Source organism: Panicum hallii, chromosome 2 (genome assembly GCF_002211085.1).
Source record: "Panicum hallii strain FIL2 chromosome 2, PHallii_v3.1, whole genome shotgun sequence".
Lineage (NCBI taxonomy): Eukaryota > Viridiplantae > Streptophyta > Magnoliopsida > Poales > Poaceae > Panicum > Panicum hallii.
The window spans coordinates 52,321,690-52,342,866 of NC_038043.1; the positions used below are offsets into that span (position 1 = coordinate 52,321,690).

The 21,177-nt window shown below is 46.9% G+C and overlaps 4 protein-coding genes and 1 pseudogene across 6 annotated transcripts; 3 read left to right on the forward strand and 2 right to left on the reverse strand.

Moving 5' to 3' along the window:
- The first annotated feature begins 871 nt into the window (after positions 1-871).
- LOC112879829 (protein FAR1-RELATED SEQUENCE 5-like) lies at positions 872-5,215 on the forward strand. Of its 3 annotated transcripts, none has more exons than XM_025944240.1 (5): positions 872-1,094; positions 1,254-1,618; positions 1,709-4,133; positions 4,213-4,268; positions 4,849-5,215. In XM_025944240.1, exons 2-4 carry the CDS (start codon positions 1,385-1,387, stop codon positions 4,263-4,265), a joined length of 2,712 nt encoding a protein of 903 aa, XP_025800025.1. In that variant the 5' UTR covers positions 872-1,094; positions 1,254-1,384; the 3' UTR covers positions 4,266-4,268; positions 4,849-5,215. The 3 variants fall into 3 exon arrangements, with proteins under 3 accessions (XP_025800025.1, XP_025800027.1, XP_025800026.1); XM_025944242.1 differs by having other exon boundaries at positions 4,909-5,215; XM_025944241.1 differs by having other exon boundaries at positions 1,284-1,618.
- Positions 5,216-5,429: 214 nt separating this feature from the next.
- Positions 5,430-10,559, reverse strand: LOC112879830 (ADP-ribosylation factor GTPase-activating protein AGD5). The gene is made up of 11 exons (XM_025944243.1): positions 10,232-10,559; positions 9,536-9,594; positions 9,010-9,100; positions 8,384-8,438; positions 8,201-8,291; positions 7,905-8,097; positions 6,966-7,200; positions 6,680-6,858; positions 6,324-6,575; positions 6,175-6,230; positions 5,430-6,024 (listed from the first exon to the last, which is right to left on the reverse strand). The coding sequence occupies exons 1-11, from the start codon at positions 10,280-10,282 to the stop codon at positions 5,865-5,867; spliced, it is 1,422 nt and encodes a 473-aa protein (XP_025800028.1). The 5' UTR covers positions 10,283-10,559; the 3' UTR covers positions 5,430-5,864.
- Positions 10,560-12,508: 1,949 nt separating this feature from the next.
- LOC112881276 lies at positions 12,509-15,958 on the forward strand (annotated as a pseudogene).
- Positions 15,959-17,380: 1,422 nt separating this feature from the next.
- Positions 17,381-18,154, reverse strand: LOC112882296. The gene has a single exon (XM_025947321.1). It carries the CDS (start codon positions 17,839-17,841, stop codon positions 17,617-17,619), a length of 225 nt encoding a protein of 74 aa, XP_025803106.1. The 5' UTR covers positions 17,842-18,154; the 3' UTR covers positions 17,381-17,616.
- Positions 18,155-20,107: 1,953 nt separating this feature from the next.
- On the forward strand, positions 20,108-21,114 carry LOC112882705 (SOSS complex subunit B homolog). Its single transcript, XM_025947820.1, has 2 exons — positions 20,108-20,274; positions 20,429-21,114. Exons 1-2 carry the CDS (start codon positions 20,119-20,121, stop codon positions 20,906-20,908), a joined length of 636 nt encoding a protein of 211 aa, XP_025803605.1. The 5' UTR covers positions 20,108-20,118; the 3' UTR covers positions 20,909-21,114.
- Positions 21,115-21,177: the final 63 nt, after the last annotated feature.

Here is a 21,177-nt window from a genome sequence, read left to right on the forward strand (position 1 = left end):
AGCGTCCCTCAGCTCGAGCTTGGAGAAGAGAAGTGAAATCTGACTGGGGATGCGAGGCAAAAGCCTATCCTTCACACTGGTTATCCTTTGCCCAAGCCGGTCATGAATGTTGCCCTGTCTTGTCCCCAGCCTAGCCCATACCGGTGGCCTGGCCAAGCTCTTGGATGCCCTGGTGCTCCCTACTTTGCACCAGATGTACTCACCGGACGCAGACCTAGCATGGCTTGCCCGTGGCTTGAAAGTCTTCGGCCACAGTAACGCCTCCTTGTAGGAAAGCCGGTGCTTCGGCGGCTTGATTATGACCAAGCGCAGGCCATCCACCAGGTTGGCAGGGCCATTACTCTTCTCCTTAGTCGCTGCCGCTTCGCCCTCTTTGTTGCAGCTCTCCTTCAATGCGTCGTCCTATCGCCTCCGTTGTCCTTGACTTCCCTCCTCCGTCGCCTCCGGGCTCGAACAGTAGCCAAGGTCCAGCGCGTCCTCATACGAGAGTGAGCGGGCGCTGGGCTGGTGTGGATGGGTGGCTGGTGGCTGGATGGTTACCACCGACGTGGCGTCCACCGGCAAGGAAGGTGAGGTGGGCGGGGTGAGCAAGGCGGAAGGCTCCCTCATCTTCCGTTTCAGCCTCGTCTCCACTTGCCAACCTCGCCGCGACTCATAGTTTTAATTTCAAAACCACATTTCAGAAAACGTTGCCCGGATTCATCAGCTTTCTTATTAATAAATGGGAAAAGAGAATTAATATCCCATTTCGTGAAGGCCCAAAGAAACGGCATGGCTTGGGCCTACTACCACCCATGCGCAGGCCGGGTCCGTTTCATCAAGATGCAAATATAACTCCACAGTTCCGGCCCGGCCCAGCCCGGCACCTGGCCACCTTCGATCTTCCGCTTCTGACAGTGAGCAGCGTTGCTGACACCGTCGTCGTTCTCTCCTTCGCCGGCGCCCGCGCCCGCGCCCAAGCCGCCGAACCAGCTCCCACGAGAGACCTCTTCCCTCGTGGTCGTTGTCCTCCCGCCTCGCTGTGATTGCTACTGGTATTGGGTTGGCGTTGACTGAATATCCTGTGGGACTTCGAATTAATTTTTTTCACGGTGGTAAGGAACCCTAATTTGCTTGGGTGCATTTCTCCCAGAGTGGATTTTGTTCTGGGAGATCATTCGACTTCTCCATTGAGCAATCGAATCCAAACTTTTCATTCCTCCACCATGCTGTCGTACTAATCCTATAAGTGTCCATTTTTTTCCCGGGTTCAGTCAGTCGTCCTCCATCTTCTGCGTGCTCAGAATCGGCCCCGAATTCTCTCAATCGGCGCCTTAGGACGTCCTCCGAGGCGAGGGCGCAGTTCGATCCCCACCAGCAAAATTGGAGGTTCAAGTGGACCTCGATGCCGTCGGCACCTGGGGAGAAGAATCCCCAAGATGCTCCGGGGCCTGCGACTGCACCTCCGCTGGTGCAGGCTTTCAGGCCTGTCGATGGCACTGGCAGTCCCGCCATAGACCCGAGGCTAGCACAACAGTCTTGGCCCGGGCATGTAGTGCTCCTGCGCCCATGTGTGCCTTGGCCTCCTCAGGTGCCTGTCCCGCTGCTGCTGAATCCTGCAAATCCGCAGCAAAATGCGGTATGCTCTCTGTCACACTGGCACCTAATTTCTCCTAATGAAGAACTATGTCTTATTACTGGTTGTTCTGATGCCGTTCTTGATGAGCAGGATGCTATGGTGGATGTGGCTGCAGCAGATGTTAACCCTGCAATTGGTAGCTGTGACGAGAATATGGTGCCCAAGGTGAATATGCTGTTCGATGGTGAGAGTGGTGCGTATGAGTTCTACAATGCATACGCAGAGAAGGTGGGCTTCTTTGTCCGGAGGTCAACGCTCTGGACGACGTCAAAAAACATAATCACTAGGAGAACTTTTGTATGCTCAAGAGAGGGTTTTCGGGAAAAGAAGAAGGGGGCCAAGGAAGCAAAGTGCCCACGCCCTGAAACAAGAATTGGGTGCCCTGCGAGCTTGACAATTAGACTTACTGCTAACGGCAAGTATCGTTTGACAGAGTTTGTACCGAATCATAACCATCAGCTGGCAACGGAATCTACAATTCATATGCTCAAAGCAAAGAAAATCAGGCGCAAAGCAAGGGCTGTGAGAGAAAATCTGGTCGATGATACTGTGAGTACGCCAGAATTTGAAAATGAAGATGAGGCATATGAATTTTACAGCATGTATGCAGGAAAAATTGGGTTCAACGTGCGAAGGGCTAGCATGACAGTGAATACTGAGAACGTTATAACCAGAAGAATGTTTGTTTGTTCGAAAGAGGGTTTCCGTGAGAAGAAAAGAGGAGCGAAAAGAGTAAAGAAGCCTCGACCGGAGACACGAACTGGCTGTCCGGCATGTATGGTCATCAGGCTTGGAACCAATGGCAAATATCAAGTCACAGAATTTGTTACCTTTCACAATCACCAGCTTGGGGCTGCGGCAGCGTCTGATCTCGTCATGGCATCACAGAGTACAGAAAATGATCAAGATGATGGAGTTCATCTGGCAGATAGATCACCTGATGATTCTGTTCACAAGCAAAATCTTATTAATGAAAGTGTCACTATAAATTTCCTAGAAGGTAGAAGTTGCAAAAGATACAAGTGTACAAAGACTCCACACTATGGTGATGTCGGTGCTACTCTAGAGTACCTGCAAAGGATGCAACATGATAACCCTTCATTCTTCTATGCTGTAAAATCTGATGAGAATGGGAACTTTACGAATTTTTTCTGGGCAGATTCAAAGTCTATTGTTGATTTCGTCCATTTTGGTGATGTAGTATGTTTTGATTCAGGATATGCATTGCAAAGCTATGGTAGGCCACTTGCTTTGTTTACAGGTTTGAATCATCATAAGCAAACAGTTATCTTTGGTGTTGCATTACTGTATGATGAAAGTAATGAGGCTTTCAGATGGTTATTAGATACTTTCAAGATGGCAATGAATGGAACACATCCCAAGACATTGTTAACTGATAGATCTGCTGCAATAAGTGAAGCTGTTGCAGCCACATTACCTGCTACAGCCCATCGTTATTGTGTGTGGCAAATTTACCAAAATGCTCTTCAGCAGTTGAGTCAAGCTTTCCACGGTTCAAAAACTCTAGAATGCAACTTCAAGAGGTGTCTATTTGATTGTGAGGATGAGGATGAGTTTTTGACAGCATGGAAGGAAATGTTGGAAAAGTATGACCTAGAAGATAATCAATGGCTAGCAGATTTGTTCTCAATTAAGGAGAAATGGGCACTGCCATATGGCCGTGATGCATTTTATGCTGATATGAAAAGTGTCCAGCAGAAGGAAAGCTTGACGAGTGAGTTGAAAAAACATTTAAGCTTGGAATATGACCTTCTAAACTTCTTTGAGCAGTTTGAAAGATTGTTATGTGATCGTCGATCTGCAGAGCTGGAAGTTGATGTGAATGCTAACCAGAGCACAAAGAAGCCACCATCTATGCGAATGTTAAGGCAAGCTGCCAATGTATATACACCTGCTGCCTTTAAAATGTTTGAGCGGGAATTTGAGTTATACATGGATTGCATGCTTTACAGCTGTGGTGAGATGGGAACAATTTTCGAGTACAGGATAAGTGTTGAAGACAATCCAAAAGATCATTTTGTTAAATTTGATTCGCACAATTCCATGATGAATTGTACTTGTAAGACGTTTGAGTTTATTGGCATCCCGTGTCGCCATATGCTGAAGGTACTTGACACGAGGAATATCAAGGACCTTCCTGTTCAGTATATCGTGAAAAGGTGGAGGAAGGATGCCAAATCAGGATCTTCAAATAGTGGTTGCACTTTCTCATTTGATGGTGATCCTGAGTCTGCTCAGATGAAACGTTACAATTTACTGTGTCGCATATTCAGTATAGCAGCGGCTAGGGCTGCAACCTCTGCAGAATCATTCACATATATGGAACACCAGTCAAACATACTGATGGATCAAGTAGAGCAAGTTATTCAAAGCAGGCCTCCTGACATTGTTGACCTTATTGGTGCTAACTGTGACCGAACTCAAAGTTCAGTTGACAATATTGTCACTGAAAGCATTCACAGTCATACTAATTTTCTTAATGGCTCCGCTGATGGTAGGTGTTCAAGTATTGTTTTCCTCCCTATTGAAATACTTATAATTTCTAGGCAGTAAGTGCATTCTGTGCATTGCAGGCTCTCTAACATTTCCGTTCACATTGGGTGCTGGCGCATTGGATTACCGCTGACAGGTAACTATTGTTCAAGTCATACTGCAGTTACAGAACATAACATTTCTGTTTTGCTACACACCTCATGATACATCGTCTTAATGTTTTAAAATGAAACAATGCTCGTTGTGGTTGCATCATTTGTTTATTAATCCGTGTGGAAAATGTCTGCTTGACCTCCTGCCTTGAGATAATTTGTTTTTTCGATCTACGGACCAAGTATGTTTAGGCAGGATGACATAACTGAATTTTCTACTAATCTGTTGGTAACTGCTAATTGTGGAACTGCGAATAGCAATGGCACATCTTTTTTCTCGAACACGCAGGAGAGCTGCGTATCATTGTATTAATAGAAGAGGAGGAGTCTTCCATAGACCCAAACACCCCCCCCCCCCCCCCCCCAACCACTAAACCTGCAAGAACTTAATCACCTATGCTTGTCAAGAAGCAATGGCACATCTGCTTGCACAGGTTGTTGCAGGCAGATTACGAAATTGCTGGAGCTTATCCATTTAGTAGCTCTTATGAAGAAATCTCAAATATATAACCTATAAGCCACAGCCACTGACTACTCCCTGTGAAACTACTCTCAACATTGCAGGCCTGATATTATTTCCGCAGTAGCTCTTCACCTGAAGTCAAGCATTCTTTCCTTGACCAGCATTTACTTGTATATACTTGCTGGGAAGGATCTTACGTGAGTTGGAATAATCAGCAAGATGCGTTGGTCATGGCCTGGTGGTTGCTGTGCTCAGCACTTTCAGGGACTTCCTGTGATGGCAATTTGATAAGGTGATGCTGCTGGGAGCTGCTGATCTCTTAACCAATGCTAACCGTGCCCATATGATCTGTTTATGTTTCTAACACATGCTGTATGTACAAATGTTTATGACATCATTACATCAATAATATTGCACAACTGGCAATCAGTTGCTGGTGTGCTAATAGTTCCTAGGTTTTTTATTATATTTTTGTCAAATTGGAGCATGCCATGGCGTCGGTAAAATGTACACCAGTGGCCCATGAAATCGGGAAACAAAAGTACGTGAATCAACCTGTGAACTTGGGAAACAAGTGGTACATGGAACTGTTTGAATATATATATATATATATATATATATATAGAGAGAGAGAGAGAGAGATAGAGAGAGAGAGAGAGACACACACACACACACACACAAATGCTTGAAAGTGTGGTTCAATGCCTTGATGAGGCCACTTCAGTCTCACAACAGTACACAAATGTGAAAACAAATAAAATCCAATTGTCTTGTACAATACAAAATAATCTGTAATCAGTATCGGCATTGCAGCTAAGTCACGACCAAGACAATGGAAAGGCTGCATTATACTTCTATAACTGACAAGGCGTAATCCTCGAGTAAAAGCAGGAAGCATAACTGACAACGAACTCTTCAATTGTAGAAACATCATGAGCTATCTAGCGACATATTTTCCCTCTTACTTGTCCGACAGCTACAAAGTCATGTAACTATGTATCCACCAGAAGAAAAGCTGCCTCAAATAATTGTGCACAAGCCCCTTGTGCTCCCTACATCAATATGCCCCGTCCAACATTACACACTGGTCTGTTCGGTTTCCAAGCTCACAAGGTGCTCATCGTTTGGAGAAAAATCCTTGAGTTAATGAGGAAAAGTCGTAATCTTTGCCAGATTGTGAGGGGAGAGTAGATGAGGCAGTGGATCCAGTGCCATTGTTGCTAGCACCTGCAGCCGCGGCCCCATTTGCTGGGACAGCTGAACTAATGTTGTACAGCCTGCAACCAACAGGACACGTCAGAAAAATGGACATATGATCAATTACCGACTTCATACACATCCAAAATTTGTTTACAAATCCAGTGTGGTGCAGCATGAAATTCCATCAACCACAATCTGCAACTAAAATGTCAGACGGTATAGCTTACCCAGGTGTACCAAAACCGAAGCTCCCAGAAGAGAAGTCCTGATTGTTGTTCGCAACCTGTCACACAGTAAAGCAAAGAAAGATAACACGTGGAACAATTTAATTCAGATATAATGCCAATAAATATATGTAGCATCTTCAAGTATTTACCTTAGCGGCACCATCCTGTGCTGCTGGTGCTGCTGCTGGAGTCAACCCAGGGTTTTGATAACCAAGATTTGTCCAGTTTTGAAAAGGCAAGGTTCCAAGAGGGGGATTAGAACCATTAGCATTTAGCTGATTGGCATTCCCCGGAACCATTTGGGGTGCATTTCCAGCTTTAAGAGCAGCTAGAAGAGCTTGCTGCTGGGACATCAATGCCAGCTGCTGCTGGTGGAGAGCGAATGGTGATACCATATTGGACTGCAAAACATAGCTATTTCTTAGATACACCACGGATGTGCCCTTTCTTTTGTGGGTAGAGCCATTCTTCTTGAACAGTGTTGCAAAAGAAGTGCTGTGCTCACCTTCTCGAACAAACTCATGATATCATTCTTCGCATTTGCTTGGGAAACAGCTGGAGCTGAGGATACTGACACAGCTGGTGAGTCTTTAAATAAGTCTTCTATTCCTGATGTGGACTGGGGCTTACTTTCTGCTGGTTTGGCAGAATCCTTTTTCTCTGAGCTAGGTACTGGTTGTGCAGCTGAAAATTTTTGAATATCCCATGAGCAACAGAAAAAAAAGGTGGCATTGCAATCCATAAACATCATACTGCCATAGTAGCTAAAAAAATATGACACAGGAACTTACACTGGAACCCATCCCAGGCATTATCATCGTTTGAAGATGACTCTGACTCTTTCTCTGTTGTTCCATCCATAGATAACATGTTAAAGAGATCAGTGGCATAATCAACTTTAGGAGGTGGTGCAACCGATGGCTTCTCAACTTTAGAGGGTGTTGCGTCAACTTTGGCAGGAGATTTCTGTGGCTGAGGAGGTGAAACCACCTTAGGAACTGGTGGTTCTACTTTTGGAGGTGATGCCTGCTTCCCATGCAATCATGCCATGTTTAAACTTAAGACTGTCAACTAAATAAACAAGGAAACATACTAGAAATGAACTAACTTAAGTACCAAAACTACTAGAAGCTCTATTCAAATGGAATGATATGGAATCCTAATGCCGAACAGTTTACTGTTAGACATGATATCTTTGTTCATCATACATGATTACAATGCTAAAAATTGACTAATTTGACCAACTAGACTAGAGATTATGGTAAGGAAGACCACATGAACTAGATGAAACCACTGATTATCATCAAGCTTGGTTGTCAAGGACAAGCATAAGAAACAAACTGTAAAATGCCCTTGACCACAATATACCATATACAGGTTGTTATTCATGCTGATTCATGAAACACTCATTAGCATGCTATTGCATATCAACACATTCAAGTTTTAGTATGTTCGGTTATCTTAACTGTTTTGAGCCAATATGGCTTTGTGCATATAGTGCCCCATATGAGATGTTACAGATTTTCATTTCAATTAGTAAATTATTAAAGTACTTCTTAGACTTAAGGCCTTCTTATTATTGGTGTATTAAAGTGATTGATAATTAATAATTCTGCAATGTGGATTACTCATCTTGAGTTAACGAGGAGTGCTAAAAATTTTCAAAATCTTTGTCTGATATTTGATTGTGGCATAAGAAAGCTTGCAGTATTGCAGTAGTGAAGGGTTACCTGAGAGGGTATCCTTGAAGCTGCAGGTGCAATTTTGCTTGGAGCTAGTGAAGCACGGTTTTGCTCAAATGAAGATCTGTGACCATATCCACTCCTGTTAGCACTAGCCGGAGACTCTTGGCTCTTCTCATCTCGAGCACCAGAGGAAGGTCGTGACGTTCCATTCCTCGGTACCCATCTCTTGTCCTCGTATCTACATTTCAGACATAATATTGGTCACATGTAGTGTTTGAAGAGGAAGCAGATATGAATGAATTACACTAGATCAAAGTACAGAAAGATCAGAAGAATCATACTTTGCACGGATGAAATTCTCTATTCCAACCCTATCATAGTTAGGAGGCAGCTCTGCTTCCCAGTAGCTGTTTGCCTTTTCATTTCCCATTGCTGCAAGAAATAAGAGCAACCATCATGAAAAATATCATCACGGTTTTATTCAACTAAAATGTCCAAGTTACACAACAGATAGTAATCCTTACATTGAATAAATGCAACTTGCTCTGGCAGCCATGTATCCAGGGTGGCAGATCTTACCTGCAGAAGGAAGAAGATGCTTTAATAAAATGATAAAAGTCGTGGGCTATTTGATAACCATCTATGGCTTATAGTAGACAATACAACATGAACAACAGCAACATATGTTTTATGAAGCCATTTTCTCTCTGGCTTACACAAACAATGTGTTATCGACAAACTGAATAAACTTAAATGCAAAAAGATCAGGATAGAAGCAATGTAGCCAACAAAAACATAAGCACAGCTAGATGCCAAGGTTCTTGCATGATAAGGACAATTAAGCTGATACTCTAGAACTGGATAGTGCTGTAGTGATACATGATTATCATTATGTCAGCTAGTAATGTCAGTGAAATTGAAGTTGGCAACATAGTACACAATTTCAAGGTTAAACATTTGAAGCCGTAAAACAACAGGTCAAGAGATAGCAAATTGTCTTCAAAAGCAGATCACCTTAAGCCATACATCAGTGTTGTGGCTTCCATACAATTCTTTGAGGACATCTACGAAGGACAAATGTCTACCAGTGATAGAGATGCTGAGTTGGAAAAGTAAACAGTGAAGCTCATGCACATGATTAGTCACTGACCTTAGATATGTGCACCCCAAGGCTTCTATGAATTCCAGAACATGTCATGCATATAAAGATCCCTAGATTCACACTTGCCCATCGAGGACCCCTGCAATATGGTCACAGTTAGGTTTTTCAACATGGACAAAGTTGTAAGAACAAGTATCTACCCATAGTACATGCAACTACAATGAATTAAAGCAGTCAAGGAAGCTTTGTATATCACTAGGGGGCTAGGATAAAACTAAGAAATAACCCACCAAGCTCCTTTTCCGCTGACATAAATTTTTCATTTTAGGCCCTTTTCCTGTAATCAAAGGTGTGCTTGCACATGTAACATAAATTCCTAAACAAACGGTAGACCTGTAGATGTTTTGGACCATAAAATATCATCCCATTTACTCAAAAAACATTTAAAAAACAAAAAAGCCATGTCCTCAAGTGATAACTGATAGTGTAAGGAAGCTATTCTGGCAGCATCTAGATATGTCTAAATTCACCATTTCCATGTTTGAAACAACTAAATTGACACAGTTCCACTCACTTTGACTTGCAGTCCGCGCATTCTCTGTTCTCAGGCAGCCGAAGAAGACCTTCTAATATCTGAACAGAGAAGATACAATTAGTTAAGATGGCTAGGTTTCGGAAAAGGCCAACAAGCATAATAGAAGGATGCTAACACAACATAGGGTCAACAAAATGGCGAACTTTTGTCTCGACAATGAAGGGAAGCTAGTGAGGTTACTTGCACTGTGAAGTGTGAACTAAAATATCAGGAAGCCAAAAAATGGTTCTGCCTTTCTTATTACTATACACAATATAAACGAGATAGTTTGTAAATCTAACAGACAGATACTGATAAGAAAATTCGGAATCAATCCGCCTTCTAGCAGCCAAATGAAGAGACCTAAACGTCACCAACAGCAAGCGTGGTTCCTTCATTCCTTGGTTCCCACATGACCCTAAGCAAAAGGGAACGGAGCAGAGCTCGGATCCGCCCCTCGCATCAACTCAACCACAGAGTCACAAATCAATTACGCAGATCAGCGTAACGGCGAAAGAGAAATCAACTGCCGACGTCACCGCAGATCCCGAATCCTGAATCCCGAACAAGACAATTGACCGCACCCGAAAACGGATTCCCCCTCAATCCTCTTGTCAATCAAAGCAGCAGCAGCGCGCGGTCCCGATCTACGAAAATACTCGGAGAAGGGCGTGGAGCAGGAAGCAACAACCGGACCTTCTTGTGCTTGGCGTTGAGCTCCTTGGATACGGACGCCTTCTCGTTCATGGCTGCGCCCCCGAATCCTCCGACCCGATCAGACCCCGAGGCTCCCCTGATTGAGAGATTGTACCAGGATTCGGGGTTGGGGTTCGGATTTCGGGCTCCTCCTGCTCCCTCTTTCTCTCTCCCTCTCCTCCCGGTGTTTTGGCTTTGCCGCGTCGGAAGGGTCGAGGAGAGAGAGGGAGAGAGGAGAGGGATCTGTGCCGTGCCTCTGTTCTCTTCGCGGCTTGACCTTCTCGCTTGCTTCCTCTCTCTCCCTCCCCACTGGATTTTCCTTGATTTTATTTATCTGTTTTTTCTTGATTTGTTTATGGTGGGAGACTAGTTTATTTGTGTGGTTTGACAATGACGGTGGTGTGAGGGTTTGCTGGCCTAACCACGATTAAGCCCCCGGATATTTTTGTAACGCTCACACCGGCCAAGGTAGGATTGATGGGAACATGAACTCCTCGAAATTTCATCAGGTGCTTTTCTCAAAACATCGATCTATTGTGGCTAGAGACAAAAGAAAAGGCATGTCTCTATCAAACTTACCCAATGATATTTTGGCAATGCATGATGAAATTTTGTAACTTTTAACCGTGATTGAAGATTTCAGTTTTAGATAAAATTGTGGTTTCACCAATGAACGACGAAGGCTCTGTTTGTTTTCACCCAAGATTATATAACCTAGATTATAATTTATAAGCTAGAGGAGAAGAGTAGCTTATTGGATTATGATAACCTAGCTTATAAACAGGAATAATCTATCTATAATCTATAGTATGTTTGTTATATAATTTAAGTGGGAAATAAATATCTCCGAAGTAGATTTCCAAAGACGTACAAGATGGCATATCTTGGCAGAGAAACAATTGTAATGGTGTATTAGCTGAATTGATTGTAACGGTAGATCTTTGAACTTGGGTATTTGCAATAGCATAGCATGGGTCCAATTAAAAGAATAACGGCACGAGCGAATATGCTAAAGCAAACTGTAAGGAACCGAAGATGACAGGCGCGTGAAGATTGCACGGTAAAATGGGCAGTCCACCGCACACTAGGATGGATGATGCTAGCACAGTCAGCGACACCATGCTGCAAAGATGACCTTGGTAGGCCGGTATTTTTGACAGCTTTTTCGGGCACATGGTAATTCTCATCTGCTAGTCAACCATTACCCATTTCTTTTTATACTTCCAAGAAGGTCATGATAAGTAACTGGCACGTGGCTTTCCCCGGTGCTCTGTCCCCGATCTCGATGCAGCACAAAGTTAACATTGACCTGTCGAGGCAACGCCACGGTAGAAGACAGCAGAGAGCAACTGTGCAGATAGTTTATCGGCACAGGCTTTTTAGTTTGATCTGATTACCATGGCTGTTCAATGGCAATCATGTTGCTTAAGCATGATTAGTAGGTGAGGTGCGGCAGCTGGTCCTCTCCTCCATCTGTTGTTTCTTCTCGTTTTGTTTTGGTTTACCGAACGGAGAGCTGTTGGATGCTCCGTTTGGTGTTTTGCTCCTGCAGTTCTGCGTGTACCAAGCTGTTTATATTATGTGACAGTAACAACAAGCGAATTCTTCATACAAACACACGACGGAGACAGGCTTGACAGAGTTTGTGGCAAGTCAAAAGCGGGAGTCCCCACGTTGGTAGCAACTCTTTGTTGGGTTAATTTGCTTCTGTACCACGCTGAAATTAGTTGATGCCGTGAGTTTATTATGTACTAGCAGTATGCTTGCTTATGCACATCCATTTCTTTTTATAGAAAAATGCAGAGTTCTTCGACTGTCCTTGGATCACAGTCACAGCCCCTCCCTGCTGCGTAATCTGACAGAATGTTTTTGCGTCATTTTCGTGCGTGGAGCTGATTTTCCAGCGAGAGCCCGAGTCAAGCAAAACATGACGCATCCAGTCCATTCTCTAAGAAGAAAAATAAAACGAAACAAAAACAAAAACAAGAGGCATATCGGTGCTCGAATCCTAGGTAATGCACCTCGCTGGGAGTGAGAACGCTACCAGTCAGGCTTATCGGTGAGAAAACCTAACCCTGACAATATGCTTCCGATGAAGCGGGAGGATACCCAGCCTCTGCCCTCAAAAAAAAGCATCCGCACGCGAATGAAACTGGAGTTGGGCCGCACATTGCCACCACATGCTTTCTGGCGCACTATAACTCTTGCACGGGCCCAGGTAGAATGTTCCATGTCCGGTCCGGTCCAGTACCCACCCTGAACCAGCAGTGAGGCGTTTTCTGCTAAGAAGGCGGGTTTTATATCGTAATTTCCTTTTCCTCTCCCTTCCCTCATGCAGCGAAATCCGCTGAAGCGAGCGGCGAGAGGAAGAGCGCGGAGGGAGATGGAGGCGCAGGGAGCCCAGCGCCAGGCAGGATAAACCCTCGGCGGCGGCGGCGGCGGCGGCGGCTCCAATTACATCGCCAAGCACGTCGGAATCCAAAACCAGGTACCGATTAAACTTGCCGCCACCGTCGCCCGCCGATGCGGATCCCTGCGCCGACTCGCATTCTCGCTCGAATCAGTAGCAAATCCGCCCGTCACGTATTTGTTGCGCTGAGACGTTGCTCAGACTTGGGAATTATTGTCAACTCCAGCCCGAGGCCTTGTGTCCGGCTCTAGTAACGTGCGATGTGTTTTTCTCTTCTCACATTGCAGGTCTTGAAGTGGCTGCAGCATTTCTCTGACAGGGTGGAGGGGAGGGCTAAAGGGGCTGCCGCGGAGGTGAATGGGTTGCTGGAAGAGACTGGTGCGCCGGAGCTGGATATGAAGACGGCGGTGGTCGCTTTCGACCACCTCACCCGCCAAAGATTTACTGAACATTCAAGTAGAGGTTCCAACCTTTGAATTGTCCTTGTCCTGGATCGCTCTATTTAGTGGAATCATGGTCATTACACAATTGAGTTGTTGGCTATTGACTTGAGATGACGAAAGGATTGTTTTAGGCTGTATATGATCGGTGACTCATTTCATGGTGTCATGCTCTTCCAAGTCCAGCTGCAACTTAATACTAGTAATTAGTTTTAGAGAACAATGTATGTACTCCTCATCAAGTAATGGAACGTAAACCACCATTGAGTTCTAACGTTGAGGCTTCAACTGCAGAAAGTTTCTGATGATGATATCGACTTGAGAACAAGAGACAGTATAAGAAGTTCTACTCAGTCACCAGTGTGAGCTCAGGATTATGAACATGACATCTTACCAAGATACGAAAATGCATTACACATAGGATTTGCTTCCTATAAGGATCACTTTCAAAAGAAAGGGCCTTTCGACCATCTCTCCCACATATTATTGGTTCTGAAGAGTATAATCACGGTCATGGCTGCGGCTTGGCAGGTAATAGCAATTTTTTTTTTCAGTTCTCAGTCTTCAGAAAAAGTCTCACCCTTTCTATGAATATATTCATTTGAGTTTTTCTATTTATTCAAATAGATGATGCACTAACTATAACTAATGACTTCAGCTGGTTGCGAGAGTTTCAAGGGGAGTCTTTGGACTCTGGAGCTGATGATCTATTTGAAGCTCAAATGCTTGGACTGAAACAACGTTTTAAAAAGGTAGTTGGTTTATTTATCATATTGAAACCATCAGTTATTCTGCTATTCATTCATGGTGCTGTCTGATATTTTTGCATGTTCTAGAATGTCTAGCACTCTTAGCTGGAGATGGAAGCATGCGTATTACTATATAGCATTAAATCTGTTGGTTTTTGTAATCCAGGGGGAGATGGACTATCTAGTATCTGCCTCACAAAAATTCGAAGCAATGTTGGAAGCCGCACTTGTTAGTCCCTACAAGTTCTGTATGTGACTCCTCTTTGTCCGTTTCTACAATTTTACCTACTTTTTACTTCATATGCCTTTTGGCTTCTTGAATAACCATATCATCATAGCCTCCCTTTTTCTCCCTGCAATCTGGGCATTGTTATAGGTTTTTCTCCGTTGAATAATTTTGTCCAGATAACTGATGACTTTTCTTTTCTTCGTTCTGCTTTATCATACTCCTTGCAGATGGTGATGATGATGCAAGTACTACAGCATGAGAAGCTTCTGTAGAGAATACAAGCACAATTGAAGTACACCGTGACACAGTTAATCCTCCTATTTCTATGCTATTGGTCTGTGTAGATTTATCGTCTACATCTTTTTATATTTGGAAAAAGTCGATTTTACTCCCCTCAACAATTCACTTTGTCCACTTAACCCCCTAAACAAAATTTAGGCTCAATTTACTTCCCCAAACTATTCCAGTTGGTCCAATCTACCCCTCTCTTTTATTTCTCCGCATACAAGTGGAATTTGAACTTGAAATTTTGCAATGTAACTTACAATATTTTGCCCTATGCTAGAAAAATACATAATGATTTTTTCATGAATATTTTTTATGCAGAATTGTATTTTTGTGATAAATTCCGTGTTAAATGTTTCCAACTTATGAAAATAATCATGAAAAATTCTTAATGTATTTTTTTGACATAGGGCATCATGTTCTCTACCCACTAATAAAATTTGAACTTAAAATTCAATTTGTATGCGGAGAAAAAAAAGAAAAATAGCATTAGGGGTAGATTGTACTAATTGGAATTGTTGGGGGAGTAAATTAAGTCTAAATTTTCCTCAGGGGGTTAAGCGGACAAAGTGAATTGTTGAAGGGAGTAAAATGGACTTTTTCCTTTATATTTTGAAGTGTGGATGCAAATGGATTTTTATTTTAAGAAATCCAAGGCAACCTCTTGCAGTAGCACACTTATGTCTTCATCAGTTGACATGGCAAAGCTGGCTGGCTCTTTCCTGATGAAGAGATTTGTTTATCTTTTTTTTCATCCAAAATTTATATTTAAAACTGGAGTATCATGAAATATTTCTTTTTGGGTACATGTTCTTTTGGATTTCCTCAATGATGGCCATGGCAACTTTCGGAGTTCAAGTCCCCAATATGGGTGATTCTTAGCTATATTACCTCTTTGCTGAGTAAACTTTAAATATGCCTTTACTTGAAGTGTGTATTCATGATACTACAGTTTTGCATTGTTTGCTTCATACCAAGCTGGCTAACTTGTAGTTCTAGCTTTACAATGCTACCTTAATGATGGCTCCAGGGCGCAGCTTTGTCGGCCAGGATGGGTGGAGCAGTGGGTGAAAGATCAACAGAAGCAGATAATGCTCAAGAGGCGGAACTTCTCACAAGCTTGCAAAACCCAGACAGCAATGTTCATGACATCTATTCTGCCTTGGTTAGAGAGGGCCTGTTTGATGCTGGTGATGAGATACTAGCTGTGGACCCAGCAACCAGCATCAGGCTCGGCTAATCCTGCAGTTGCTGATTCAGCAGAAAGCGCCTCCCCGATGAAAGAAGCTGTTCTAAGTGAGGACGAAAACTTGATTGAAGAGGACAATACCGCATCTCCGCCTGAGATGAAAGATAAAGAGTTTCCGAATCATCCTGACAGTGCTGGCATTAGTTAATTCAATTGATCCTTGAGGGTGCTCTTTTTCTCTCTTGTGGTTTGTCAATTTCTCATTCTAGAAGACGATGAAGTGAGAAGCTCTTCTTAACAGAGACATCGCTAACTTTTGTTTGTCATTGATACGGTCGTTTTGTTACCACTAGAAAGTTGATGTAGACTGCTAGACTTTTCAGCAGTCCAGTTCAGAACAACAAAAGAATATACTTTGTGCAACACTCCACTGTGAACAGCTATCCATTTGCTTCTGAAACTATTCATTCTTTATACAGCACCCATCGTTTCTCTATGTCACCCTCGTTACATCGGTGTGGCAGCCTCTGAAAGAACAGCACCGGCATGGTATAACCGTCAAGATGCGCCCCATGCTGCCAGATGCATCATTAAACCACGGTCCGTTACCGCTCACCAGTCACCAGTACGCACTTTGGTACACACGGCGGCTTGTCCCGCGACGCCCAAATTCTGGAGCATTTCTGTGGTGATGTTGAGTTGCCGACCGGCCCATGTTAAACTCTCCAGCCGGACAACGGTTTCAGTCCAAGGAAAGAGCTCTCTGGCTGCTGAGTGCTGACCGGTGACCAAGACGGCAAGACACCAACGCTGCCGCTGCCAGTCCCCGGCGTGTGCGGTGTGCCCATCAACGGCTGCCCCAACCGCCCTCCTCCTCACGTCGCCGGCGACACATCCACTTCATGCCCGCCCGCAGCTCGATGCCGGCAAGCGGCGACGGCTCAACCGACCATGCCTGTCGTTGCCGACCGTCATGCGCCTCGGCAACCGGGAGCACGGGGCGGCGCGCAAGAAAATCGGTAGGAGGCGAGGTGGAGCGCCAGCACCTGCTGCTCGCCAGCCGCACGGGTCTGACGCTCTGCAACGCCCCAACTGACCGAGTCAGGTCTGCCGCTCCGCCGCCGTCTCCGTGTGCTGCTACAAGTCAAAAACCACCAAACCCCGCGCCCCAACTACCAGCTGCTCCTCGCCCGTCGCGCTGGCGCGCCTCGGCCTGCCGCCGCGCCGCGCCGCCTGATTCGTCCTCGTTAGCGGCTGCCGGCCGGCTGGCTGGCTGTGGTCACCACGCACCAGCGTCCGGCACCGTGAAATTGACCTTGATGACAGCCTAGGAATGGCACCACCAAATGACAGCTGCTGCTCCTGTGTTGTGGGGCGACGGAATTAAAATGGAGTTGTTTGGTACTGGAGGCCCCGCCCGCGTCAATTTAAATGATCTCGCATGGCGTAGTTAATGCTTATGAATTGGTGGTCGGGCATATATGGGTTTAAATGCCTTGCCCTTTTCCTTCTAGATGAAAATCTAAAACTTTCAGAAGTTCAGATTCAGAAAAAAGGAAGTCTGAAACTTTCAGTTTCAGGATTATATTTCTTTACTCACTGAAAATGATTTTTTTAATACTGTAGCACCTGACAAATGTTGTTCAGGTGTGAGGGACCACGTTCTTGATATGGAGGGGGAGAAGAAATGTATGAGCATGACCGGTGAATGCTGACCGATTAAGCAGGGAAAGGCGTTGTGAACCATAGCATTTCACCTGCATCTAGAACTGATCCTACTACAGTGATAGTATTCCAGATCCATGATGATAAGAGCTGGAAGAGTGAATTGTGAATCCTCGACAAGGTTGTTTCAGAAGAAAAATCGCTCTTGCTTCCATAAGTAGAGGGAAAAGGAACAAGATATGGATCACTTTGTTAGTCGGACATAGAGTTCACTTCATGGCACCGATCCCATATTTACATGCATGCACAGGCAAGCTGCCATTACAATCTGCAAACCGAGCATAATCAAGCGGGAACAAAAAAATATCCAATATTCGCCGAGTGCAAGGTCACCGACCAAGAAAGCCGTCGATGGAGATCAGTAGAGCCTGTAGTGGCGGTAGGACTTGAGCATGGCGCCGCAGAAGGTGCAGATGATGGCGCGCCAGGTGCGGCGGTGCACGGTGAGCAGGTAGCAGACCCTGGTGGCCGTCTCCATGTCCGCCACGCTCGCGCACCCGCCGCACCGCGAGCAGATCCCCGCCGCCGGCTTGCTGCTCCGCACCGTCCGCCGCTGATCCACCAGGAAGCAGAAGAACACCATCCCTCCCCTCTCCTTCCTTCGTCGATATCCCCTCCGGTTGCTTGCGCGTCTCGCTCGGCTCTCTCCAACGATACTAACAGACTAATCTCCTCGCGTGCGGCGCGTGCTTATATAGCGGCAGCGGCAATGCGGGGGCGAGGCCTGCAACGCGGTGACGAGGCTGCCGTGAGGTCAGCAATGGCGAGCGAGCGGCAGGCAGCGCCAGTAGGAAGGAGCAAGCGATTCCGCGGGATGCGACCCGGGTGGGGTGGCGGGGAGGGGGGCCGAGGGGAATTTAAGGCGGGGCATATGGATCGCATTGATGGCGGGGTAGGAGGAGTGGTGGTGGTAGAGCCGTAGAGGGGTAGGGGTGGGGTAGGAGGAGGCGTTAATGGCCTGGCCAGCCGGCCGACCATGGCGCGTTCCCGTCTTGACCTGGCTTTCGAACGGGCAGCGTGCCCAGGCACAGCGAGGCTGGCTGGCCAGTGGACAGTGGTCACCGGTGCTGAGCAGGCAGCTCGTGTCCGAGATGGTTCATCACGGCGGCCGGCCGGCCGAACTGCCGAGAGTATGTGTGGTGGTGAAAGTGTGCGGGCCAAGGACTGGCAGCTTTCCGGTTGAAATTGTCGTTTCAAAGAAATCAAGGATGACCTGTCAAGGCTTCACTGCCTCTGATTCGGGAACTGTTGTAACCTGCAACAAAGCAAGAGATTGAGAACAAAGAAATCTGCCTTTCCAACGAGAGTCTGAGAATTCTTTTACACAAAATCGGCAACAATCCTTGTACTAGGTTTTGTACTAGGTTAATCTCATGTTAGGATCTAGAAGATGGACAGGAAGCACGAGGGGCGGGTGGCACTATCAATCAAAGCCCTCACTAAATTCGTGGCCAACCCCGCTCGGCTTTGGCCCCACAACCGTCCTCCGTCCAACGGAGCAGCATGAGAGGAACAAAAGACTTCCATGCGAAGCAAGCGAGAGCCCTGCAGACAAAGGCTTGACCGGTTGGCAAACAAACAGACTGCTATTGATTACAGTTGGTACTACTACTACGAAATGTGCCTGAGCTGCCGGCTAATTAAGCTTCCTGTCTGAAATGCGAGTCGCGTGATCCTTTTTGCTGCTGCCGCTAGCTCGGTTGACTTGAGAACCTTCTACCGTGACTGTATCGTGCCATGCATGATGCCCATGCCATGCCCATGAAACGAAGGACCGTGCCGTTAAGTGCGAGCGGCATTGATCTTCCAGTGATGGTCTCTTCCAATGAATCCGGCCCGATTCCACGGGTAGATTCCGCGCCCCATGCTAGCTTCTTCATTGTTCGTAGGAGGAAACCCAACGTCCGCCTGCCTGATGTCCCGGTGCGTAGCATCGTACTCTCCAAAAAAAAACACGGAAAGCAATGCCGGGAGAAAATACACGGCACGGCCCCGCCCGTGCCTGCCGCCCAGCACGAGTAGTGCACGACACGAACCAGGGCGCCCATAACTTGGCCGGCGTGATTTGTCGTGTTGGCATTAATCCGGGCCGTGGGAGGCAGACAAGCCCCATAATTATGGGATGGACACGGAGCGACCCTTCGACGGCAGGGAATTATATTGATCGACGGGCTTGTCACGTCGCAGTCGTGCCATCATCATCTGCAGAGCTGCTCGTGTAGATGGCACTAGGATCACGCATGATCTGATCCACGATTAGCGGAGCGCGAGTGTGATCTCCTCCTCGCACCGAGTCTTTCCACGGCCGTGCAGTCGTGCACTGTTAAAAGAGACCTGGCATGCTTTCGAGTCGAGCACGTCTATCCGCTGGCGCGATTGCGTACGAGTCGATGGATATGAGTTATGATCACGGCGATGCGTGCGCGGTCGACAAGCCATCTCGTTAGAAGCCAGTACTCCGTGCAGTGCTAGCGTGCCCAGGTCGCAGTCGGGACAGCTGCCGACCGCCGTCCGGCGAGCCCGTACGCGCATGTGCAGAGAGCAGAGAATCCAGCGCACAACAGTATGATGAGATGGCGGAGGAGCACTGTTTGCCAGGAGGCAGACGATGAGGCGGAGCGACACGCGTGGTACGGGCAATACGCCTGGATGGCCGGGGTGATCCCGCCGGCCACGGCGACGGCGACGCGAACTGCCGCGCGAGGTGTAGGATTGGCCGTTCGTCGGGGCAACGCATCACGCGGCTGCCTTTGTCTCCTGCGGAGTTGTGCGCGTCAGTCTGGCGGAGCACGACTGCACGAGATCAGGTCAAGCCGGCCCGGTTACAGCCCATTTAAGTTTAGAGTGCAGGTGCGGCGCAATGAACGGCCCAGCGGCCTGCGTGACCGACCTCCAGCGCGGCGAGTCCGCCCTGTCCGACTGCAACCGCGGCACGCAGACGAGGCAACTGAGCAGCAGCGGCGGCGGCCGCGGGACCGCTCTCCCGAAACGAGCACCGTTGATGGCGCAGGGAGAGGTGAGCCAACGTTTCCGTCCTCCCCTTCCTTCCTCCTCTTACCAATGCGCCCGATGCGTTGTTGCCACCCAAATCCGAGACGCCCGCAATGTGTTCGATCAGAAGCCTGATTGGAGCTTCTGGGCACGGTGATTAACCTGACGCCATGCTGCAGGCCGACACGCCCGGCGGCGGGACGGTGAAGCTCAAGGACCTGGTCCCGGCGGCGACCAACACGGTGAACACGACGTTCATCGTGCTCGACAAGGCGGCGCCGGCGGCCCGCCCGGCCCACCCGCACCCGCACCCCCACGCCCAGGCCCGCGGCGGCGAGGAGGTGACGTGCCTAGCGCTGGTGGCGGACGACACCGCGGCGGCGCACTTCCTGCTGTGGGGCGGCGAGTGCGGCGCCTTCGAGCCGGGCGATATCGTGCGCCTCACGGGCGGCATCTTCTCGTACCACAGGGGCAACGCGCTTGTGCTGCGGGCGGGCCGTCGCGGGCGCGCGGAGAAGGTGGGCGAGTTCACCATGCTCTTCGTGGAGACGCCCAACATGAGCGAGATCCAGTGGGGGCGCGATCCCGGCGATCCCCGGAGGATGGTACAGGAGGCCGTCGTCTCGCCCTACTCCCAGGTCTTCAAGCCACTGCGATGAGCTTCCAGTGGCGCGGCAACTCGTGGGCTCGTAGCCTTGCCGTTCTTGTCAGACCGAGAGATGTTGATCTCAACCTTGTGTATGCGTGGGCGCGCGTGCCTGAACTTTTGAAACATGGAGAAATACTATATATTTTCTCTGTCTAAAAAACAAGTCATCATAGAGGATAAATTAATAAGAAGGTAAAATGACCATGTTTGCCCCCATTTATTATCCATATTTAGCACTAATTGATTTTTACATGCACATGCACTTTCTAAATAGGACAA